This window comes from Cardiocondyla obscurior, linkage group LG20, assembly GCF_019399895.1.
Source record: "Cardiocondyla obscurior isolate alpha-2009 linkage group LG20, Cobs3.1, whole genome shotgun sequence".
NCBI lineage: Eukaryota > Metazoa > Arthropoda > Insecta > Hymenoptera > Formicidae > Cardiocondyla > Cardiocondyla obscurior.
The window spans coordinates 4,811,531-4,835,428 of record NC_091883.1 but is presented as its reverse complement, the minus strand read 5'-3'; the positions used below and the strand labels follow the sequence as shown (position 1 = coordinate 4,835,428).

At 43.7% G+C, this 23,898-nt stretch overlaps 3 protein-coding genes across 12 annotated transcripts in view; 2 read left to right on the top strand and 1 right to left on the bottom strand.

The window, feature by feature from the left end:
• Nucleotides 1–3,624: 3,624 nt before the first annotated feature.
• On the top strand, nt 3,625–8,431 carry LOC139110426 (uncharacterized). Of its 2 annotated transcripts, XM_070670229.1 has the most exons (11): nt 3,625–3,788; nt 3,971–4,486; nt 4,669–4,835; nt 5,018–5,184; nt 5,367–5,533; nt 5,716–5,882; nt 6,065–6,231; nt 6,414–6,580; nt 6,763–7,737; nt 7,816–7,951; nt 8,312–8,431. In XM_070670229.1, exons 4-6 carry the CDS (start codon nt 5,048–5,050, stop codon nt 5,727–5,729), a joined length of 318 nt encoding a protein of 105 aa, XP_070526330.1. In that variant the 5' UTR covers nt 3,625–3,788; nt 3,971–4,486; nt 4,669–4,835; nt 5,018–5,047; the 3' UTR covers nt 5,730–5,882; nt 6,065–6,231; nt 6,414–6,580; nt 6,763–7,737; nt 7,816–7,951; nt 8,312–8,431. The 2 variants fall into 2 exon arrangements, with proteins under 2 accessions (XP_070526330.1, XP_070526332.1); XM_070670231.1 differs by lacking the exon at nt 5,367–5,533.
• LOC139110424 (collagen alpha chain CG42342) overlaps nt 8,260–23,898 on the bottom strand; it is a 126,546-nt gene continuing 110,907 nt past the window's right edge. For 4 of the 9 annotated variants that reach the window (XM_070670227.1, XM_070670218.1, XM_070670222.1 and 1 more), the window contains 8 exons: nt 23,208–23,270; nt 16,601–16,627; nt 16,291–16,344; nt 15,731–15,757; nt 14,168–14,203; nt 12,691–12,825; nt 11,910–12,180; nt 8,260–11,270 (listed from right to left, as the gene is read on the bottom strand). In XM_070670227.1, the coding sequence (XP_070526328.1) occupies nt 12,055–12,180; nt 12,691–12,825; nt 14,168–14,203; nt 15,731–15,757; nt 16,291–16,344; nt 16,601–16,627; nt 23,208–23,270 (468 nt within the window). In that variant the 3' untranslated portion in view covers nt 8,260–11,270; nt 11,910–12,054. Of the gene's footprint in view, nt 11,271–11,570; nt 12,181–12,690; nt 12,826–14,167; nt 14,204–15,730; nt 15,758–16,290; nt 16,345–16,600; nt 16,628–23,207; nt 23,271–23,898 lie in introns of those variants that run through there. The other 5 variants (XM_070670220.1, XM_070670224.1, XM_070670223.1 and 2 more) reach the window with 5 other exon arrangements.
• On the top strand, nt 8,933–9,492 carry LOC139110425 (putative peptidyl-tRNA hydrolase PTRHD1). The gene is made up of 2 exons (XM_070670228.1): nt 8,933–9,118; nt 9,283–9,492. The coding sequence occupies exons 1-2, from the start codon at nt 8,933–8,935 to the stop codon at nt 9,454–9,456; spliced, it is 360 nt and encodes a 119-aa protein (XP_070526329.1). The 3' UTR covers nt 9,457–9,492.

Sequence of the window (23,898 nt, the reverse complement as noted above, 5' to 3'; positions counted from 1 at the left end):
ACACTCACTCACATAATATTCACCGCGCACTTTATTACACTATGACTCATATTCACCGCGCACTTCATAACACTATGACTCATATTCATCGCGCACTTTATTACACTATGACTCATAGCTTAAATTATTATAAAACAAGAAAAAATTGTTTAAATAAAAATTTAAAACTACTAAAATACGCATCGCACAATCCGGCGTAACGCGAATCTCTCAAGCAAAAGATGCCGTTTCCCGAATTGCATGTAATAGTAGTGACTGGCAATAATAGCATGACTCAATGCGGCAACGGCGACTAACGCGCGTAAGCTAGGGTGGAGTGCGTCAGGCCTTACCGCGGATCGCGTACGTGAGTCCTGAAGTACCGAAAGAAAGAAACGAGAAAAGTTGGAGGAAGGCATCTTCATGCTCTGTTCTGTTCGCGACCGTACATGTGAGAGAGAACGCACGAATGATCGCTAAGAAATCATTAGAGGCGCCTATAATGATTTCTTAGCGATCACTCATGCGTTCTCTCTCACACGCACGGTCGCGAACAGAACAGAACATGAAGATGCCTTCCTCCAACTTTTCCCTCGTTCTCTCGCTTCTCTCGGTACTTCAAGGTTCACGTACACGATCCGCGGTAAGGCCTAACGCACTCCACCCTAGCTCACGCGCGTTAGCCGCTGTCACCACAATGAGTCAGGTCATCATTGCCGGTCACTATACACTATTAGCACGTCTTACCAGACAGAAAATCGACACTCCGCAAGAGATAACGCGTACTCCGGCTGTACGACGATCAATTAAAAAATAAATTAAAACGCGAATTACTATATCCCGAAAGCGCGAAACAATATTCCGATCACGAAAAAGCATCCTTGTTTTATGATAAAATAACGTTCTCCGCGCACTAGATCACTCGCGGTATATTCACGACACTCCCGTTAAATCTTTAAACACGACCCTGAGACGTAAACGCGGTCTAACTGTCACTTTAATCCTTCGGTCGGTGTAACGAACGACACAAAACTTGCACGAAGCACCGGTATAAAACGCGCCGCGATATAAAATATTCCTACTGCGGTAGACACTCGCGGGATAGTCCACGACACTTCCTATTAACCTTGAATCCCGACACAAGAATCTAACTGTCACTTCAAGCGAGGTCCACGTCACCTTGTTGCGCGGTCAAAAGTCGTCGGTAGAATGACCGCGAAAACTTCCCCCAACTCCTTCAATGTTTTCCCTACTATCGCGCGGGATATTCTTTACCCCCTTGTGTTACCCCCACCGGGGGGTATTCACTATCCCGCTTTTTATCTCTACCGTTATTCAAAACGCGCGACCACTTTTTTCGTTAAATTTTAGATTTCTGCACGAAGCATCAATATAAAACGGGCCGCGATATAAAACATTCCTACCGCGGTAGACACTCGCAGGATAGTCCACGACACTTCCTATTAACCTTGGATCCCGACACAAAAATCTAACTGTCACTTCAAGCAAGGTTTACGTCACCTTGTTGCTCGGTCAAAAGTCGTCGGTAGAATGACCGCGGAAACTTCCCCCAACACCTACCATTTTTTCCCTATGTCGTTTCATGAATGTCAGTACTAATGCTGTGTTCCTATTGGTTGAAATTTATTGAGTGACATTTTGCACGTGTTTTTGGCGTTATTTATAAATTTTTATACTAAATCGTATTTTGCAAGTTAGTTTACAACAATTAATGCTATTTATTAATTATTTTTACAATATTTTATTAATTGAGTCGTTTCATGAATGTCAGTACTAATGCTGTGTTCCTATTGGTTGAAAATAATCCAGTGACATTTTGCACGTGTTTTTGGCGTTATTTATAAATTTTTATACTAAATCGTATTTTGCAAGTTAGTTTACAACAATTAATGCTATTTATTAATTATTTTTACAATATTTTATTATTCGAGTCGTTTCATGAATGTCAGTACTAATGCTGTGTTCCTATTGGTTGAAAATAATCAAGTGACATTTTGCACGTGTTTTTGGCGTTATTTATAAATTTTTATACTAAATCGTATTTTGCAAGTTAGTTTACAACAATTAATGCTATTTATTAATTATTTTTACAATATTTTATTAATCGAGTCGTTTCATGAATGTCAGTACTAATGCTGTGTTCCTATTGGTTGAAAATAATCAAGTGACATTTTGCACGTGTTTTTGGCGTTATTTATAAATTTTTATACTAAATCGTATTTTGCAAGTTAGTTTACAACAATTAATGCTATTTATTAATTATTTTTACAATATTTTATTAATCGAGTCGTTTCATGAATGTCAGTACTAATGCTGTGTTCCTATTGGTTGAAAATAATCAAGTGACATTTTGCACGTGTTTTTGGCGTTATTTATAAATTTTTATACTAAATCGTATTTTGCAAGTTAGTTTACAACAATTTAATGCTATTTATTAATTATTTTTACAATATTTTATTAATCGAATCGTTTCATGAATGTCAGTACTAATGCTGTGTTCCTATTGGTTGAAAATAATCAAGTGACATTTTGAACGTGTTTTTGGCGTTATTTATAAATTTTTATACTGAATCGTATTTTGCACGTTAATTTACAACAATTTAATGCTATTTGTTAAGTATTTTTACAATATTTTATTAATCAAATCGTTTCATGAATGCCAGTATTAATGCTGTGTTTCCATTGGTGAATATTTTACGCGAAATATTTTATGCTTATTTTATTCGTTTGTGGGAGATCAACTGTTTCCTCGAGTGTCCGGTTGGATTTTTTAACTAATTTAAACCGTCTTTTTTATTCTCACAAAGTGCCAAGACTGTGCATCAACGGAAACTAATTTTTATAAAAGTTTCAAAAGTGACAGGTATGTGTTATTGATTAAAGTTTAAAGTCAGAAAAACAAATATTCCTATTTGTTTTACAGGCTTTAAACTTTATACGCAAAAGATACGTGACGGTAGCTAACCAACGAGACCATCCGGAGTTCCGGGGAAGCCGCAGAAGTCTCTCTGACAATTCCTGGTGCAAGAGAAAATTCCTCGACTTACCCAGTACCACAGATAGCACTAACACTTTGCAGAGTGAATTCAGGTATGTCATGCGTTAGAATTTTATTAGAGTACCCTCCTCTATCGTGAGGGACCGATTTTAAATTGCTCGAGAGCCTCAATTAATTAAAAAGTGAGAAAATAGTCAAAATATAACTTTAACCTCAAAGTGTCACTTATGAGATTTTAAGTTTTAATTTAAAAATACTTCTGCTTTATTTACAGGTTTGGCGCTTTGGGGACGAAAGGTTCGCGACGGAAACTAACCAAGGAAACCGTCAGGAGACCTGGGGAAGCCGCAGAAGTCTCTCTGACCATTCCTGGTGCAAGAGAAAATTCCTCGACTTACCCAGTATTTCAGATAGCACTAACACTTTGCAGAGTGAATTCAGGTATGTCATGCGTTAGAATTTAATTAGAGTACCCTCCTTTATCGTGAGGAACCGATTTTAGATTGCTCGAGAGCCTCAATTAATTAAAAAGTGAGAAAATAGTCAAAATATAACTTTAATTTCAATGTGTCACTTATGAGATTTTTAGTTTTAATTTAAAATTACTTGTGCTTTATTTACAGGTTTGGCGCTTTGGGGACGAAAGGTTCGCGACGGAAACTAACCAAAGAAACCGTCCGAAGACCCGGGGAAGCCTCAGAAGTCTCTCTGACCATTCCTGGTGCAAGAGAAAATTCCTCGACTTATTCAGTACCACAAATAGCACTAACACTTTGCAGAGTGAATTCAGGTATGTCATGCGTTAGAATTTAATTAGAGTACCCTCCTCTATCGTGAGGGACCGACTTTAGATTGCCCGAGAGCCTCAGTTAATTAAAAAGTGAGAAAATTGTCAAATTATAACTTTAACCTCAATGTGTCACTTATGAGATTTTTAGTTTTAATTTAAAAATAGTTCTGCTTTATTTACAGGTTTGGCGCTTTGAGGACGAAAGGATCGCGACGAAAACTAACCAAAGAAACCGTCCGGAGACCCGGGGAAGCCGCAGAAGTCTCTCTGATTATTCCTGGTGCAAGATAAAAATCCTCGACTTACCAAGTACTCCAAATAGCACTAACACTTTGCAGAGTGAATTCAGGTATGACATGCGTTAGAATTTAATTAGAATACCGTCCTCTATCGTGAGGGACCGATTTTTGATTGCCCGAGAGCTTCAGTTAATTAAAAAGTGAGAAAATATTCAAAATATAACTTTAACCTCAATGTGTCACTTATGAGATTTTTAGTTTTAATTTAAAAATACTTGTGCTTTATTTACAGGTTTGGCGCTTTGGGGACGAAAGGTTCGCGACGGAAACTAACCAAAGAAACCGTCCGAAGACTTGGGGAAGCCGCAGAAGTCTCTCTGACCATTCCTGGTGCAAGAGAAAATTCCTCGACTTATTCAGTACCACAAATAGCACTAACACTTTGCAGAGTGAATTCAGGTATGTCATGCGTTAGAATTTAATTAGAGTACCCTCCTTTATCGTGAGGGACCGACTTTAGATTGCCCGAGAGCCTCAGTTAATTAAAAAGTGAGAAAATTGTCAAAATATAACTTTAACCTCAATGTGTCACTTATGAGATTTTTAGTTTTAATTTAAAAATACTTGTGCTTTATTTACAGGTTTGGCGCTTTGAGGACGAAAGGATCGCGACGAAAACTAACCAAAGAAACCGTCCGGAGACCCGGGGAAGCCGCAGAAGTCTCTCTGACCATTCTTGGTGCAAGAGAAAAATCCTCGACTTACCCAGTACTCCAAATAGCACTAACACTTTGCAGAGTGAATTCAGGTATGTCATGCGTTAGAATTTAATTAGAGTACCCTCCTCTATCGTGAGGGACCGATTTTTGATTGCCCGAGAGCCTCAGTTAATTAAAAAGTGAGAAAATAGTCAAAATATAACTTTAACCTCAATGTGTCACTTATGAGATTTTTAGTTTTAATTTAAAAATACTTGTGCTTTATTTACAGGTTTGGCGCTTTGGGGACGAAAGGTTCGCGATGGAAACTAACCAAGAAAACCGTCCGGAGACCCGGGGAAGCTGCAGAAGTCTCTCTGACCATTCCTGGTGCAAGAGAAAAATCCTCGACTTACCCAGTACTCCAAATAGCACTAACACTTTGCAGAGTGAATTCAGGTATGACATGCGTTAGAATTTAATTAGAATACCGTCCTCTATCGTGAGGGACCGATTTTTGATTGCCCGAGAGCCTCAGTTAATTAAAAAGTGAGAAAATTGTCAAAATATAACTTTAACCTCAATGTGTCACTTATGAGATTTTTAGTTTTAATTTAAAAATACTTGTGCTTTATTTACAGGTTTGGCGCTTTGGGGACGAAAGGTTTGCGACGGAAACTAACCAAAGAAACCGTCCGAAGACCCGGGGAAGCCTCAGAAGTCTCTCTGACCATTCCTGGTGCAAGAGAAAATTCCTCGACTTATTCAGTACCACAAATAGCACTAACACTTTGCAGAGTGAATTCAGGTATGTCATGCGTTAGAATTTAATTAGAGTACCCTCCTCTATCGTGAGGGACCGACTTTAGATTGCCCGAGAGCCTCAGTTAATTATAAAGTGAGAAAATTGTCAAAATATAACTTTAACCTCAATGTGTCACTTATGAGATTTTTACTTTTAATTTAAAAATACTTCTGCTTTATTTACAGGTTTGGCGCTTTGAGGACGAAAGGATCGCGACGAAAACTAACCAAAGAAACCGTCCGGAGACCCGGGGAAGCCGCAGAAGTCTCTCTGACCATTCTTGGTGCAAGAGAAAAATCCTCGACTTACCCAGTACTCCAAATAGCACTAACACTTTGCAGAGTGAATTCAGGTATGTCATGCGTTAGAATTTAATTAGAGTACCCTCCTCTATCGTGAGGGACCGATTTTGGATTGCCCGAGAGCCTCAGTTAATTAAAAAGTGAGAAAATAGTCAAAATATAACTTTAACCTCAATGTGTCACTTATGAGATTTTTAGTTTTAATTTAAAAATACTTGTGCTTTATTTACAGGTTTGGCGCTTTGAGGACGAAAGGATCGCGACGAAAACTAACCAAAGAAACCGTCCGGAGACCCGGGGAAGCCGCAGAAGTCTCTCTGACCATTCTTGGTGCAAGAGAAAAATCCTCGACTTACCCAGTACTCCAAATAGCACTAACACTTTGCAGAGTGAATTCAGGTATGTCATGCGTTAGAATTTAATTAGAGTACTCTCCTCTATCGTGAGGGACCGATTTTTGATTGCCCGAGAGCCTCAGTTAATTAAAAAGTGAGAAAATAGTCAAAATATAACTTTAACCTCAATGTGTCACTTATGAGATTTTTAGTTTTAATTTAAAAATACTTGTGCTTTATTTACAGGTTTGGCGCTTTGGGGACGAAAGGTTCGCGATGGAAACTAACCAAAAAAACCGTCCGGAGACCCGGGGAAGCTGCAGAAGTCTCTCTGACCATTCCTGGTGCAAGAGAAAAATCCTCGACTTACCCAGTACTCCAAATAGCACTAACACTTTGCAGAGTGAATTCAGGTATGTCATGCGTTAGAATTTAATTAGAGTACCCTCCTCTATCGTGAGGGACCGATTTTAGATTGCCCGAGAGCCTCAGTTAATTAAAAAGTGAGAAAATAGTCAAAATATAACTTTAACCTCAAAGTGTCACTTATGAGATTTTTAGTTTTAATTTAAAAATACTTGTGCTTTATTTACAGGTTTGGCGCTTTGGGGACGAAAGGTTCGCGACGGAAACTAACCAAGGAAACCGTCCGAAGCCCTGGGGAAGCCTCGGAAGTCTCCTCTGGCTCTGTGACTGCTCCGAGTGCCTCGCGCCTCGCTCCAGAGAGCCCAACTCGGAATCGCGGCTTTCACACCTATAGATACAGAGGCTTGTCGTGTGAAGCCAGCGCTTCGGCTGCCGTCGGATAGAAGAAAAGGCCAGAGCTATACATATATTTCTGCTCTCTTCTACAGCTCGACTTTGACCGAACACACGGACACGACTGTTGCTTTGTGTGCGTGTGTTGCCGATGTACCGAATCTGCGAGCACTGCTTCGTACCTTCCATTCGCGGCTTGTTCTCTCGATAGAGCATATGTTCTGAGGTTCTCTCGTTCGTGCTTTTATTTCGTCCCGTTTTGTCTCGAGTGCAGAATTCCTGACGAACTACGATCGGCGATAAATTACCGTCCCGATACTTCCACCGCTAAAATTCGCTGATAAAATCTGTCGACTTCACCCGATTCCTTCCTTACGAAGGAGGCAGCATTGAGCGGGACGAGGTAAAAGAAGTTGATTTTACTGACGAAGTCTTTCTTTCTATCATTATGAAACGAGAAACATTTTATACATATATTTGTCACGTTAACAGCTCCGTTGGTTTTTCAGATGCAGTCCTCGCATTTCTTGTCTATCTGCATTATACTTTTTGCATTTGAATTAGAATGCATAATTAAATGACGGGAAAAAGTAATAATTACAAGTTGAGATCTAAATAACAAGTGTCTTTTATTTCAGGAATACAAGAAAGCCAGGAAAGTTTCGAGATCAGCTGTACTTTGTCTGGTGCGAGGAACGAGAGCTCAGTTAGAAGGCCGAGTTTTGTGCTATTGGCAGCATTGACGATTTGACCTACTTTCTACATACGGCGCCGAACCCGCGGAGTGAAACGGAGATAGCAGAGGTAGCAGGTAATTATTTTAAATTAAAGTACGTAATATTTGTTGCAAATTTATATTGCGATCAAACTTAATACTGTTACATTTTAGGTCGTGGCTTTTGGAGACTTCAGATTTGGAATTGCGTGAGGAAAGCTGCGTCCATCGTACAGACGATAGTGAACCGCTCAGCTGGACTTCCAGACTCTTAAAAATCCAGTCTTCGTTGTTGGAAAGTCATCGTTCGGTGAGTCCTTTTATCGTTATTTTGTTGATTGATTTATCTTGAAGAAACCTAATTAAATATAACAGGTATAAAAAGCGCAAGCATATGTGTCAGTGAACAATAACATTATTTAATAATATATATATATAATCTATAAATTCATTCATATATTCATATATAATATATGAATAATACTATTCATCTAAAGTTTTTTGAAAAAAAAAAAAAAAAAATATTATTATACAACTTCAAGATAAATTTGTAAAAATATTTTTAAATAGTAGCATTGAGTAGGACATATTGAGTAAGAATATTAATATTAAAAAATGTCTGTTCCTTCCTCTACTTTTATTCCTGACACAAATCACTGTCTTTCCATAGTGGGGTGTAATTGTTTCACATAAGAGAATATTAAAGAGAATTATAATATTAATAATAAGTGATAGAATAGAAACAATGAAGAATCGGGTATGAATAAACTCGCCATTTCATAAACGGTAATGTGTCGTACTTGCTAACTATTCTGCGTTATTTGTCTTTAATAACAACAATTTGTATAAATAATACATCTTTTGCGTTGTGCCGCGACATCGAAGGAACGATGCTATACAAGCGAACGTGTTTCTACGTGTGATTCCGTGACTCGCGTCGCCGCCTCGTCGCTGATCTCGGGCGGGATACGCAATTGTGATACATAAATTAACACGCGCGTTACATCTGCGTGTACGTTATACCTCTTATTTGTACGAATAATAATATACTTTTTGGCACTTACTAATAATTAATCGAAACCTCGAGAGGGGTGAAAGGAAAGGGGATAGGGGTCTGTCATTTAAACGTTAGACGAGGGTGTTAGGCTCGATTTTGCGTGGGAGATATCATCTTCTCACAGTCCCTTTCCTTCGTCCCGTGTCTCTTCTCCGCTTTTGTCCGAGTTCCGTCTTAGGGCCATCTTTGAGGAATTTTTAGATAAGGTGAGCCGATCGTTTTTCTCGCTGGAGAATGTCCAAGATAGTTCAGTACGTGGTGGTGCGAGGAGATCTTGCGAAAACGATGGGGTGGCCATTGGGCGCCGTGGTCGCCCAGGCGTGTCACGCGTGCACCGCCGTGATCCATCTCTTTTACAATGACGCCTACACGCAGACCTACCTCGCCGACTTAGACAACATGCATAAAGTGGTCCTCGAAGTAAGTATTGGTTTTCGCAAAGGATGTTTGCGAGCCGTCTCGGCTAGAAGTCTATTTCTGAATACATGTACGAGAAGAAGGAACGTTGAATTACAATATACTTGACCTGGGAATCGTTTGTTTAATTACTGGCGAGTAATTGCAAATAAAATTTTAAATAATAGATCGCCGATGAAGCCGATCTACAAACGCTGTGCGCGAAACTGAAGGAGAATAACATTCAGCACAAACTGTGGGTAGAGCAACCTGAGAACATCGCCACGTGTCTGGTAACGAAACCCTACCCCAAGGACGAGGTGCAGTCGTACTTTAAGAAGTACAAATTGCTGAAGATGTGACGAATGTAAGCGGCCAATAAACGTTACGATAAAATATGTGGGATGTCTAGAGCGACATTCTACATTATACCGAATTCAAAATCTCCAATCTTCCACCGGAAACCAAGTATCACTTTCCTTCCTCACGAAATAAATTTTTATGTCCACGAAATATTCGGATGCAAAGAAGAGATTTTCCTTACGCTTCAAAGAAATCTTGGAAAATTGTTAATTCACGAACAAAACTTTGGACTGTCGTCAAAGATAATCAAGAATATTTTATGGATTTAAAGAGCTTCGTAGACGAGATATAATTTCTGGCGCTCGCATGAAATAAATACGAACTTCGGAGAGGAATGTCATTTTATATTTTACTGCATTCGAGCGGAGAGAATTAATGCGCCGGAAATAAGCCGCGCTATATACACTCAAACGTAGCGTCTGAACGTCGATATCGCAACGGGCAACACCTCGGTTCTATTCTTTTTTGTTATCTTTGTTTCTCTCTTTTTTTCCACAAGCGACGTTGTTTCGACATATGGAAAATCTTTGCGCGTAGGGGCATGGGGTTACAGAACGTCCGGGAAAAACCAAAAAAGAAAACTGCGAGATGTCGCGGCGATCCGATATTCCTGGCATTCGGAAAATATAGTACATTCACTGATTTATTCCGTTATACCTTGCGAGTATTGACAATGCGTGCTTTTTTTCGTTTCCCTGCATTCGTGCGTAACACTAGCGTTTTAGAGCTATGATATTAATCTAGACAGGAGCAGTGCGGGACGGGGGGGCGCGTTACTAATCAACTAGTCGTATCAAAAAACCACTCTCTCATCGCGCGAGTCTACAATTGTTCTACGATAAAAGTACGGCGAAAGCTCGTCTCTTCACAGGTACGAATCGGCGTCTCTCCCACGGGATTAGCCGGAAAGCGACCTGATTGCCACCGTCGCGGTGGAATGCAATCTTTAAAGAACTTTTCCGGGAACATCTATGCGACGCGGTTTCGCGTTTTCATTGAGAGATTACGTGAAATGTTTGCGAGAAAAAGAAAACGAAAAGAGCGATCGGGGCGCGCTTTAGATCGCGGTCAAGGCTAATCCCGCCGGTACATTGCAATTTTTCCCACTCGTGTCTTCTCATAGCTCGGCCGAAATGCACGGAGAATGTCCTTCCGCGACTCGTCGCCGTCGCGTGGTAAACGTTCATGAGCCGCTCGACAGGTGAACACGCCGAAATCCTCCTTATTTCGCGTTCTTCGTGTACTTGACCGCGACTCGTTTCGGGATCATCCCGCGTCCACGTTTGCTCCAGATCGTCGTTTCCGTCTTGGCGGTCGCGTATTCATCCCCGGAAGACTCTTCCCTCGTCTCGTGTGCGGAGGGTGCCAATCGCGGATCCATCACCGTATATCTCTGTATGTATGCACGCGTATGATGTGCATGATGTTTACGGGCGAGCCGTATTAGCCGGCGATACGTCATCGTCATTCGTGATACGATCGTGGATTCGCAGTAAGCTCTAATTACTTATGTACACGCACTGCGGACGCTAGACACTGTAAGTACACATATTTACAACACTCTCGATGGCAAGATGATTATTTTGGCGTATATATAATAATAATATGTATATATATATATAATTTTTTTTTTCTTTTTTTCTTTTTTTTTTTTAACGCGGTCGTAACGACGGAGGCGGGAACGGAAGGGTATTCAGAAGTCCTTATGAAAAAATGCGCTATTGTCCTTGCAACATCACTGCCGCTCGTTCTCCTCCTCCTCCCCATCCTCCTTCTCCTCCTCCAGCCATTGGCGCAGGATGTTGCTCCTTGGCTGTAAAGCAAAACGGAAAATTGTTAGCTCACCGTTTCCCTTTGAAAACGGGATTTATTCTTTGCACAAGCAAGCTTGAGATTGTTTATTCTCGGTGGATTGCCCCGGTGCATCCAAGACAAAAGCTTTACCAGATTTTCAGAAATCTTTTTATGAGTTCGCCAGCTTAAATTTCAGATTAGTATATGAAGGTAACGAGCGAACGCATAAGCGGGTCGATAAGTACATATAGACAGGTACAATAAAAAAAAAAAAAAAAAAAAAAAAAAGAGAGAGAAAGATGTATAAAGAACCAGCTTACAATTTTTTTCGTTGCATTAATGAATCGCAAAGGAATGAAAAGAATCTGCGTGCTACACATGCATTTTTAATAATTAATAGAAATAAGAGTTTTCGTGGCAAGTAAGAAATACGCGACTTGCGTCTGCAGGAACAGATTTAAAAGCTCCGACAATTTTACTCGCGGAGTAAATTCTATTCGCCAGGCTTTAAACACGCGAAGCAGCGTTTTGTCCTCGGTATCGCAACCAATAGATATCGCATTAGGAAGCAGCGGGCGCAAACAGGATCTCAATACGAGAGACCAAGCTGTCAGCAAACATCACATTGCATTAGTATTATCACGGGACTCGCAATTACCGGGACCACGTTAGTTTAGGAGAACGGGGTGAGACGAGTGATGAGGGTGGCAGTGGTGGTGGTGGTAGTAGTGGTGGTGATGATGATGATGGTGGTATTGGTGGTAGTTGTCGGTGGTTATTAGAGCGGCGCACAAAAACGAGCATTATTGCTCGGCTAGGTTCCCGTTCGGGTCCGTATAGTCCTCGTACTCGTCCTCCGGCTCTTCGTAATCCGTCTCCGCGGGCTCGGGACCGTCGATCGCTGGCGTGGACGTGCTCGTGATGTCCTGCTAAGCACACACGAAAATCCAAGCATACCCCGCACTACTGCCCACTACGCTATTTATTCCGCATTCTTTTACGTTAGTAAACTACGAAGCGTCCAACTGTTAAACAATCTCGCGGCGACTCGCATAAAACGACGACGAGCCTTTCGCTCGAACTCGAATTTTATCAAACGCGCAGTAAAGCTTTATTTGTCGATGTCAATAAATTAATTTAAAATTCACAAGAGGATCGTGGAGCATCTCGGTTAATCTTCTATTGCAAAATAATTAACGCCCGATGAAACATTTACGCGCCTCTTTCATCTTGCAGAAGCGACTGTTAATTAGATCGAAAATCGCACGCTGCAGATGTCTCTCTGATTGTTGCAAGCATGAAATGTTGAAAAAAGTTTCGTAACATCTATATATTTTTTAATCCACTGCGCCGCGAGTCGAGATAATCTACGGCATAACTTTTATTCCCACAATCCCTTCTGCCCACAAACTCCGAAGCAAAATAAAGCTATCGATTACCTGCGGTGGTCTCCAGCCGCAACCCGGTAAAGGGAGTCCATCTGGTCCCAGCGGACACGGGGCATCCAATCCTGGTACTCCTTGATCTCCCTTGTTGCCCTTGTCGCCTTTTCTGCCGCGTTTACCTGGCGGCCCCTGCGCGCATACGCGAAATGCATCATCTCTCTGACAGCGCGAAACACCCGATGCAAGTACGCGACGTGCAAATAAGGCCAGGCATAATATTGTTGGATTATGCATTATAGTACTTGATCGATCCGGTGCACAATACCCCGACGAGTACAAAGAGCGAAGGTGAGCCTGTCGCGGGTCGCAGTTTAATTATAACGGATTTTAATTGATAATTACTACGGAGGTCTTTTATTCCTCGGCCGATCGTGCTTTTCCGACTTAATTCGCTGCAATTACCGGATCACCGAGGCACGTTCTTTTCTGTCATCAAAGCTGAGATGATTTCTTCGGGTGGCTGAGATAGAAAAGAGAAAAGAGAGAGAGAAAAAAAAAAAAAAAAAAGAGCGACGGCGACAGCGCTCCCGTTGGCGCTTCGTTCCTCGAGCGTTTAATGTTAGCGCTTCTAACATCTCGCGCCTCGTCTCTGTGCGCGGAACGGTGGTGGCAGCATATATATATATATATATATATATATATATATATATATATATATATATATATATATATATATATGTATTTATAAATTTTTATGCACGCGTAGAGTATATTAGTTTTATGAGGAGTTTGGTGGGAAAGGCGGAATTGTGCGAGGATATTTTCTTCGTGTTTCTACAGCTTCCTCCGCTTCTCACGTTTTCGGGACTTTGCAGCTCCGCGGAGATCTCGCGGATTCCTCGTCGCTCGCAACGATAGGAACAACGACGACGGCGGCGTCGGTACGATAAGAGTCCCACCGACGTGCTTGCAGCAGTATTAAATAAAAGATCGGCGCGAGGATGCGAAAGAAACGAACTGCGCGACCACGCGACGATCTGTTTGCTCGAAAACAGGAATTTCATCCGATCGATCCCGCCCGCTTCTAATTCGAGACGCTGCACGGCCAACGGCGGTTGGAAATTAATTTCGCCTCCGCGTCGTCTCGAATTTGACGACTTCGATGGCAAGGTAAACTAATCGACTAATGCAAGGGTCCTCCGTGTACAAGACCATTTGCTAACTCGCCTACGTGCATATGATTGTATGTCCATTAAGCGTGCTGTATCCGAATACAGCGCTCACTTCGCGGTTCATTTATGTTTGCTATTCGGCGAATAATCCCAGTAATGCGCCACGAGAGATCTAATTAGATTACACGCGGTCTCTTTCGCATCCTTGCGAGAAAGAAGAAAGGGGGGAGAGAAGAGAGAGAAATAGATAGAAAGAAAAAGAGAGAGAGAGAGAGAGAGAGAATAAAGATATAATTCCGAATGGACCGCGCGGCGGAGCACGCGAAAACGTCAATTACTCGAATTAAGTCAATACTCACAGATTCGCCTTTGGCACCTTTCTCTCCCTTCGGTCCCTGGAATTGGTGAACACGGTCAAAAGGAATTTATTCGACAAACGCTGGCCGTCGTTTTGCGCGCGCGAGACGCACGGTCGTTCCAGAAAGAGCGTTTTCAAGCTCCGAAAGGGTGCTCGAGGAAAGGGTGCCGCGTGTGACCGCGATGTCGTATACGCGATATCGATCACCGGCGGCTTTCCGTTACCATCAACCGTCACCTATCGAGCCGTAAAGGGTAGGAAAGGGTGGCATATCGATTCGCGGCCGGAACCACGGGCACGGCATTTCGAGTGGATCACTTGGTTATTGCTCTTCCCTCCGACGAGAGACGTCAATAAACCGGGAATATCCGATGTCAATAAACGGCACCGATACGAGGGAACGGGACAAGTACGGCGGAGCTATCCGCTTTAGATTCAGTTCGACTTTCCGAGCAATTAGAAATTTCATTAGCCCGCAAACTCGCGCGTAATTGTAATTCTGTAAATATGACGACAAAGGTTTCGAATTTAGTTTCTTTACGATTGAAAAGCGCGGCTTGAAAGATAAAGTAAAGACTCGTTAACGATTTATTAATTTTAATAAATTAATTTATTAGTGTAAATTAATTAACGCGATAAATTCCTACGCCGCGTTTGTTGAATGTACTTTTAATGAAGACGCACGCCGCGACATTTGTTGCGAGAAATGCATTATTCCCCGCGCTCTCAGCTGCATTATCTTTCAAACAACGAGGACGGCAACTTTAATAAAAAGGAAATATTGCGGCCCGAGAGTAGCTGTCGCGCGTCCAGAGGTGAAGGAGATTATCCTCCCTCGAATACCTTCCTGTGCATTCGAGAATACGTACAGGAGAGTCGTTCCGTTTATAGTGACCCCACGTTAATGCGCATCGAGCGGTCACACGAGCACTGCTCTCGAGCATCCTTCCGGGCACTCCAGAGAGAAGCACGAAGGAGTTGCGCGTTTCCCCCTCCGTTATAATTCCGGCCGTAAATTTTGATCGGGCGCGACCCTCCAACTTGATCGCATGCCGAAACGGCGGCATGGGAGTCTTACCCTAGTTCTTAACTCGGCTCAATGGCCATTTGCCTGGGTTATTTGTGCGTGCAAATAATATCGGGCGTCCCGCGAGCTGTCCGCTTTCTTCGCAAACGCCAAATATTATTTCACGCCTAAATAACGAATAATATTAATAGAAACTCAATCGCGACGCGATCAGTTTGATACACAATTTTGCGCGAACGATTGCGGCGTGTCGAAAAAAAAAAAAAAAAAAAAAAAAAAGAGCTCGCGAGAATGAATTCCGAACGAAAGAGGGAGAAAGGCGCAAGACGCTGCTCCGTTCTCTTCGAAATCGGATGGAGGAGGCAAAAAGAGAGGGCCTTTTCATATATTTTTTTTCTTTTTTTTTTTCGTTCTCTCGAGACAGTCCCCGGGGTAGATCAGGCGGAATGTGTCGTCGTTACCCCGGGCTGGTCAGACCGTGTCAGACTATGTCGCAGTCGCGCCAGAGGACGAGCGATAATCGAAAGCCAACTGTACCTCCGCGCCGGGAATCCCGTCGGTACCCTGGGGACAAACACAGATCGACTCGTTAGCGTGTCTCTCCGTGACGACGGTGAGATGTAATCGAGTCAACGAGTTGACTTGACGCCATTCCTCGGACATGAATCGACTTTGGTACGTGCTCGCGCGACGATCACCAAGATTCAAGAGATCGCGGCCGATCGACGCAGAACAAAGATCAAGCGGAATCGATAAAGCCGCGAGATTGACGTTTGATCGAATTTCACCGCGGAGAAATCCGCGATTTGACGCGTTCTCGCCGCAGGAGATTTTCTTATTTGCCAAACGATTCGGTCGCGGAAACGATTTAGTGGTATAAAGAGACAAATAAATCTGTCCGTAAAATATTTATCGAGGACGACGAACCGACCGCGAAACCGGAAAGTTATTGCGCGACGAAGGACAAGATCGCCCCGGGATCGTACCCGGGAAATCTGGAGAATATATCCGAGAGTTGTCGATAAACGCGAGCGGCAAGCGTGTTAGACGGATCAGATTCGACGGCGGATAAATAGTTGATGAGGCGTAGGACTTACAGGCAATCCCGGGTCTCCCCTTTCTCCCTTCGTTCCTGGCTCGCCCTGTGCGCCCTGAAAGTACGAAGAAACATGACGGACGATTATGGCAAACTCGGCTCGCTCTCGTCGTGAGGAAAAGCCAACGAGGGTGGTGCTCGCGCTCGCGTTTCCTCGGTTCTCTCGGCCTAATTTCGGCCGATTAATTAGACATTTCGGATCGTGAGACGAGACGAGACACCGCGAACGGAAATAGATCGTGAGTCCGGGAGAACGAGAAAGATAATTTTATACGTATAGTGAAAACGGGGTCATCCCGTGGATCGCTCACCTTCATGCCGTCTAATCCTGGTGATCCCTGAAAGGTAGAGGAAACCTCGTCAGATACACGGCGTAGCCCATCGATAATATCGATCGTGTTATATTGTCGACAGCGACTTAAAACTATGTCGCGTATGGGGGAAACTGTTATAATTAGAGCTCGCCCTTTTGACACTGCCGCTGCGCCCTCGAGTGCTTCATGATAAGTCTCTCCTTTAATTCTCGTTGCATCGGTCGATTCGCAAAAATTTTGCCAGCTCCGTGGGAAAGAATATTTGCACAGCGCTACCGTTTCGTTACATAAATATATATATATATGTATATATATTTATATATACAGCCGTTCTCGATCGCGTTACATCTCGCAGCTTCCCTACACGCGATAAAGTTTCGAAACTCTCGTTCGGATTTTCAAATTAAGTTATAGTTGCGCTATATCGCGCTTGATGTGTCGGCACAGATATATATATATATATATATATATGTGTGTGTGTGTATATATATATATATATATTGGGTCGGGGATATTCGATCGGTTTTCGTTGTAACGAAATTGCGTTCCTATTGAATTCAGTACTGGCTGCACTCCCGTTACAACGAATATCCCCGTCCTCGGTAAATATTTGAGGTGTAACCGCAGATTTATTATATATAATTCGAGATAGAGAAACGCTCTATGTTACTCCCGGGCTTAAGAACGATGTGCAAACATTTCTTCCGCGAGTGAGGACCCTCGCTCGGCGTGTAATGAATTAGATTCGTTTAGCCGCCCGTTCTTCGAGGCGTTTCAACTACGAAACTCATCTTCGACCCATCGTCGCAAGATAATCTTCATCCTCGCGTTTATATTATCAAAATTAATCCCGACACCGAGAGAGAGAGAGAGAGAGAGAGAGAGAGAGAGAGAGAGAGAGAGAGAGAGAGAGAGAGAGAGAGAGAGAGAGAGAGAGAGAAGAAGAAAAAGAAGCGAAAGAGAGAGGGACAGACTGACAATCGAGGGCGGTCGGCGTCGTGGAAGGTAAAGCAAGAGCTTGAGTAAAGTTGAGAGAAAAATAAAAAGAAAAAAAAAACGAGCGTACTTCGTACCGAAGCGTCGACGCTTGTCGCGCCTTTGTGCTTATCCTTTTATTTTCTTTTAATTTTTTTACTCTTCTTTCCGATCTTATTTCTAAGGTAGCACGATTAATCGCCGGTCTGAACGATCCGCCGATTAACGCCGCAGTCGTGGTCGCAGCAAATTAACACGTGTTAATTTTTGGTTGTTCCTTCCTTCCTTGTCTTTAATCGTTTTTCCATTGCCACTTGCAACATATGTAGAAATACATAGAGAAAGTACGGAAAAACGAAAGTAGAATGGAGATCTCGTTATCCGGATTGGCCAGATCGCGATCGCAGTCGGAGCACAATGCAAAGAAGCAGGTATCTGGTCTGTGTTACTGGATTACCGTGTGTGAAAGCATTAATCTGGTAGGCAGTTTTAGAAGCAAAGGACACAGGCACATGCACATTCTGTTTATTAATCGGGACAATGTAAAACAAAACTGCTGTTAGAGTCAATATTCACATACGCATTCAATTAGGTCGCCTTAAGTTGATCGGCTTAAGAGGAGCGCCGCCTTAACAATTAACGCACGCACACACACGCCCTGGGGATTCGCGTGCATATATACCGTACATATATTTATTACGTATACGTGTGTGTGTGTATGTATATATATATATATATATATATATATATATATATATATATATATTATATACATATATAAATACATGTATATATATATGCGCACACAGAGTGTCTCTTGTGTCTACTAAAACATTCCTCCAATTATGGGTTCTTCCGCGAGCTCGCGCAGCCGACTTTTGTTCGGGCGAAAATTCGATCAAATATTTGGCAAGTAAAGTTGAAATTTTCGTTAAGATAAAACTCGTTTTAAATTAGCAGAAAAATTAGCCGTTCCCGGAGCTAGCAATTTTAATTCCGAGAGCAGAAAAAAAAATGATCTAATCTGTCGGAATATTGAGGGAAACGTCGTAATTAGGTCTCGTTGAATTTGCGTACGGGGAATCGGGCGCGGAGTTTCGGATTCGTCAACGAATCCGTGGAGAGAAGGAGCCTTCGGCACGGCGCGACAGCCTGTGTGCTGTATACTTGCACACGACACGCAGTTACGTGTGTATATGCACCTTTACTTGTACTTACATTTATAGACATACACATACAAATGAGTATACGGCGCGTTTCCGAGTTTACACCGGCGAACTTTCGTGATCCATCCGGAGCGCTAAAACGAAACTTTTTAATGGGTACTCTCGCTCGCGAGTACTCCGCCGCTGAAATTTCGGCGAGGATGGAACTGCACGTTAAATCGACTTAAAACAAACGTCAAGACCCTCCCCTCTTAACCCCGCGCGGAATTGATAATTACAGATTTTCCATTTAAATATCGATTTACAGTCTACCTTTCTTGCCGAGGCGGCGAAGGGCTCGGCGAGCGGGGGCATCTAATAAAGAAAAGGGAAAGAAACCGTTTCAGCGACCCGGAGGAAACCAACCGTACGTTCACCGATACGATTGAGAATCGCCCCGTACATTTATATACACATCCCTCGACTTGCGCATCTCGACGCGATTGCGTTTTCTCGTTTCACGCATACGTTTTCTTCGTGTGTATGCACGGCGTTGGCGCGCGCATGTGTCAACGTTTTCATACATATGTGACGTGATTCGTGCTCGTGTATTAAATACGTGTACGTGGACGCCGTAAACTCTTTACACGCATAGGATTGCCGCCGGGTAGGGTCGTTTCGCTCTCGCGCAGTCTCTCGTCCAGTTATTTTCTTAAGATTAAATCTGCGTTAATTTAACGGGGTGTACACTGGGATAAGGTGTTAGAAGTAGTCCGCTCGTATAGCCCATACGATACACGGTACATCGATTGTGACGGGCGCGCCGAGTGAGCGCCGTCTATTCTACACTGTACATTCTCGCGATTCCTCTTGCTCCTTGTATTTTTAGACGCCGAGAATGGTGCGCGATCGATCGCCATGGAAGTTGACTCAAACGACTCAAAATGCCGCACTCGACCCCGCGACGTGAGAACGCCTTTCAACGAATTGTTATTAATTGTTATCAGCTCCGGCGCGAAACTTTTATCTGTTCCTGTTCGCGAGCGAGATGACTCTCGCGATCTATAGCAGGTATCGGGCGTTTTTTAATTAAGGAAATAATTTTCAGCGACCTAAACCAACTTCCGTGACCGGAACGGCGCACCGAACCTCCGCGAAAAGTACCTTTGACTTTCCAATTTATACCGAGATCATCTCTAAAGATGCGGGGCATTTAATTGTACATTTAAAGACAGATATGGCACTTGCATAGACGAACGGCGACGGCGGCTGGAGCGTTACGTGATTTCCCCCACTCTCGGCCGCCGAGGGCGGGGGAGTGTAGTAGGCCTCGTTCTCCCTCAGTCCTCTATGACCTGTGTTTCGCAACACACCTACGCACTCGCTTCGTGTGAGATTCGACGCATACCACGCCAAAGTTACGTACGCTAGCCGCCTTCGCAGCACCACAAACACCATGCCTGACGGTAAATATACTTGGAATAAAATTTATCTTAGGCCGAGCGATTACGTCCCGCGGGTGTCAGGGCGAGGATCGTGACTCGCGGTGTTGTCGATACTCTTCCACATTTCAGTCAGCATTCGCAAAATGCTTTTGCAAAAGAAACGGAAAAAATAAAATTCTCTCCAATGTACCTGTTATCCCCAAATTCGACTACGTCGCCGAGAAACGCTCGTCGAAATTATTGACTACCGTAAACGTTAAATCGCGTCCGCAAACGCTTATGCGGTTGACGTCTAGTTTATCGCCAACGAGCACGTCGTATCGACTTAATTATTGATGAAAACGTCACGCGCCCGTGTTTCTCAGCTACGTTGGAGTTCCGCGAAAAATATCGTCAACTATCGATGGCACGTTAGTGCACCCAACGGAGCAGTAGCGAAAAGGCCGAGAGAGCGTGGCCACGGCCAAGAGAAAGAGAACGAGAGAGGGCGATAACGAGGAGAGACGGGCGGTATCTCCTACTTGCTATTCGCGGCGGCCGGTCTTAGAAGCGGTTTTACTACTTCGTTCGGCGGAACGTGAAAATTTCGCGCGGCTCGCTCGCGATATCATCAACATTTCCCAGGACTCTCGTAAAAGGTTCCTCGCCGGATGTGAAAGAACCCCAGGGTTCTGGGCCTTCCCCGTTCGTTGTCGCCCTCTCCCGCCGCCACGCCTCGACCGCTGCCTCTTTATGCAAGCTTTATGCAAGCGATGATTTAAAACGCATCCAGCTGTTCTGCGCGAAGGGAAAAGCCGCCTCTAGCGAGTTTAATTGTCAATCAACGATCTTCTTGTTAACATTCGCGTCCGGATCGAGCAGCGCTGCGAGATGAGACGTTATCGATGTTTCCCGATAAAGCCATCCTGACGCCAGCAACGAGTAATCAAGGAAAAATTTCACGCGACACCCGCGCGTGTCGACGCAAACCTCGTGCTTTCGTATTAGTGCTTTAATTCACTACCGCGGGAGAAAGGATCACGTCCGATTTCTCGCTTTTGACGTCACAATTTAGTAGTACAATGGCGATGCAATCGGGAGTCTTAATTTCTATTCCCTTTCATTTCTTTCTTCTGCTCTTTTCTTTTTTTTTTTTTTTTATTCTCCCTCGTTAATATATCTTGCAGAATTCCCCACGTAACTGTGCGGAATTCTTGATGGTTCGTGAAATGCGACTGGAATGCTACGAAGAAATGTAGAACGAAGAGGAATCATGATAAATGGCTGGGTTATTATTAGGTGCCGGCGATGCTGCGAGAGCGAGCTTTCGTTAAGTACAAGCCGACTGAATTATTCTCAGGAGAGGCACAACGGAAAAGTAGATTTTGCCAGACAAGGGACAGACTGCAAATTGTTTCTCAAGGCTCGTAAAATTAGGTTTTCGATGAAAATTAAAACCTCCGCTTCTCGATACGCGTTTAGCGCGCGCCGTTCGTCAAACTCTCCGCGCATTTTTCTTTCGCACGACTTGCGTTTATAAAAAATACTTTATTTAAAATAATATTCGAATCTTAAAAGCACGCCCCTCGGGCTAGACGCGTGACAATTTGTCGAGGGCGACTCGAGGAGATAAAATATCGCGAAATTGCCAAAGAACGTTCGAATACGTGCGTGATCGAACGACGTCGTATACCTTACTCCATTATATCGCAGCAGAGCGATAACTAAAACGCCGCCTTTACGTTCCGTTCGATAAGATCGTCAAGCTTTTACACGTTCACACTAACGACGACTCGTTCGGAGAACGGTGCCTTTTTTTTTTTTCCTTTTTCCGTATGTACGCCAGTGATATAAAATTTAGCGGGACGGCGAGGTTCGTATCTTTCCACCGGACTCTGAGTACTTGGTTCCGTGATCGAGATCCTGTTCTCGGTTAACGCGAGCGGTTTGCTATCAAGCCGACATGTAGAGTAAGTTAAGAGGACGGATGGTGCGTTAACGCGCGGCCGCACGCGAGTTACGTGCGAACTCGTGCGAGCGGCTTACTTTGAAAGTGGCGTAAACCAAATCTCGTGGATCTCGTTAAAACAGATTCGCGGTATCGCGACCGCTTTACCCACGGATTAATCATTAAGGTCGCTGGATATATTTCGCCGGATCTGGTTTAAACCTTTTGCAAAATAAACGGCTGCGCGATATACACCGCATACGGGGGATGATCTCGGGGAAGGAATTTACTTCGGAAACGGTTTTCTCGACGAACCGGAATAATTCGAAACTCTTTTGTTTTTCCAGCGATAATTTCAGGACGATTAGACTAAGGAAATATTCCACGTCGAAAATACATTTTTAAGAATTCGTCAGAGAATCCGTCTCTTAAAATAATTTCGAGCAGTAATATCGGACAGTCCGTTTACAGCCTCGTTCCGATTTCGCCGATCGGCGTAGCTCTCACTTCGTGGCTCAGCTTCGACGAGTTTTTATCACTTGGAAGACGCGTTCCTCTAGTCCTCGACGCCAGTCGGCATTCTCAATTGAATTCTCAGCGAATTTTTTCCTGCAAACGCTACGAAAAGTTACGATTGCAGGGAGCCTACGTCCGGGCTGCCTGGGGTTACGCGCGAAAAATGCTTCTCGACGCCGGGATGTGTGTTCCTTCGAAACAAACGGAAGGACTCGCGCGCCTCCGAGTATTCGATCCGAGTACGCGCACTCTGTTCTATCAGTCTAACCGCGTTGACGGCAGTTATCGTTGGCGAAAACGACCGTCTTCGTGCGCGCAAAGTATAGTGATAGTGAACCAGGCGTTCCGCTCGCCTCCTCTCGAATCGCCACTCTCGACGTGACGCCGGACCGTCGACGCTCCCTCTTGCCCCTACGCCCCATTGTTACGTATCGTATGTACACGCAGAAGTAAGCGTACTCGAGAGGCGATCGAGAGGCACGCTCGCTAGGTTGCGTTGCGCGATAATGTGAACGCACTTATCGGCTTATCAGCGAATTCCGCGGCGGCGACGCCAAGTTACGATGACGTTAGGAGCGAGAGGTCCGCGATCTTACCATGGGGCCAGGTTTCCCGGAATCCCCGGGCTTTCCGGACTCTCCTCTCAGTCCCATGGGGCCCTGAAAGTAGATAGACAAAACACTCATCAGGATGTTCCGGCCTGACGCGATTTCGCGATCCCGCGCACTGGTCTCGCAAGTGGTGATCAAAGCGCGCAACATTTTCGTCGCTCTAACGCTCATAATGTTTCTTTTTTTTTTTTTTTTCTTTCTTTTTCTTTGGTCATGCAGAAAAATAGCGTATACCTTCGTAACATAGTGCGCACGCCTCCTCCCGTCTTTCACTCTCGTGTACCTACTTCTGCCGATAAAGTCCAATTCGTTAATTATACCCTGCAACTCTTTCAGTCCCGTGTACCGCGCTATTGCCTGCTAGTGAAAGGAGACGCCGCGTGTCGCGGATGTACCGGAGGTTTTCATCGCGAACGACGTTTTCTTGTTTTCACGCGAAAAATGTATCGATAAAATGCAGAGAACTCGCAAAATGGACAGAAAGGGATGCTAACGCTACAAAACGCGCAACGTTCGGAATTTTCGGAACGCGAAATTTTTGCAGAGAAAGCGAAGGCGGAGACACCGAAGTCCTTTTTTTCCTCCGAAAACGCTCGGGAGGTCCCGTCTGCGTTCTATCTGCCTTTGTGCGTCCTGTATTCGCGTTTCCTTTTTAGAGCGCGCTTAAGGTTACGTT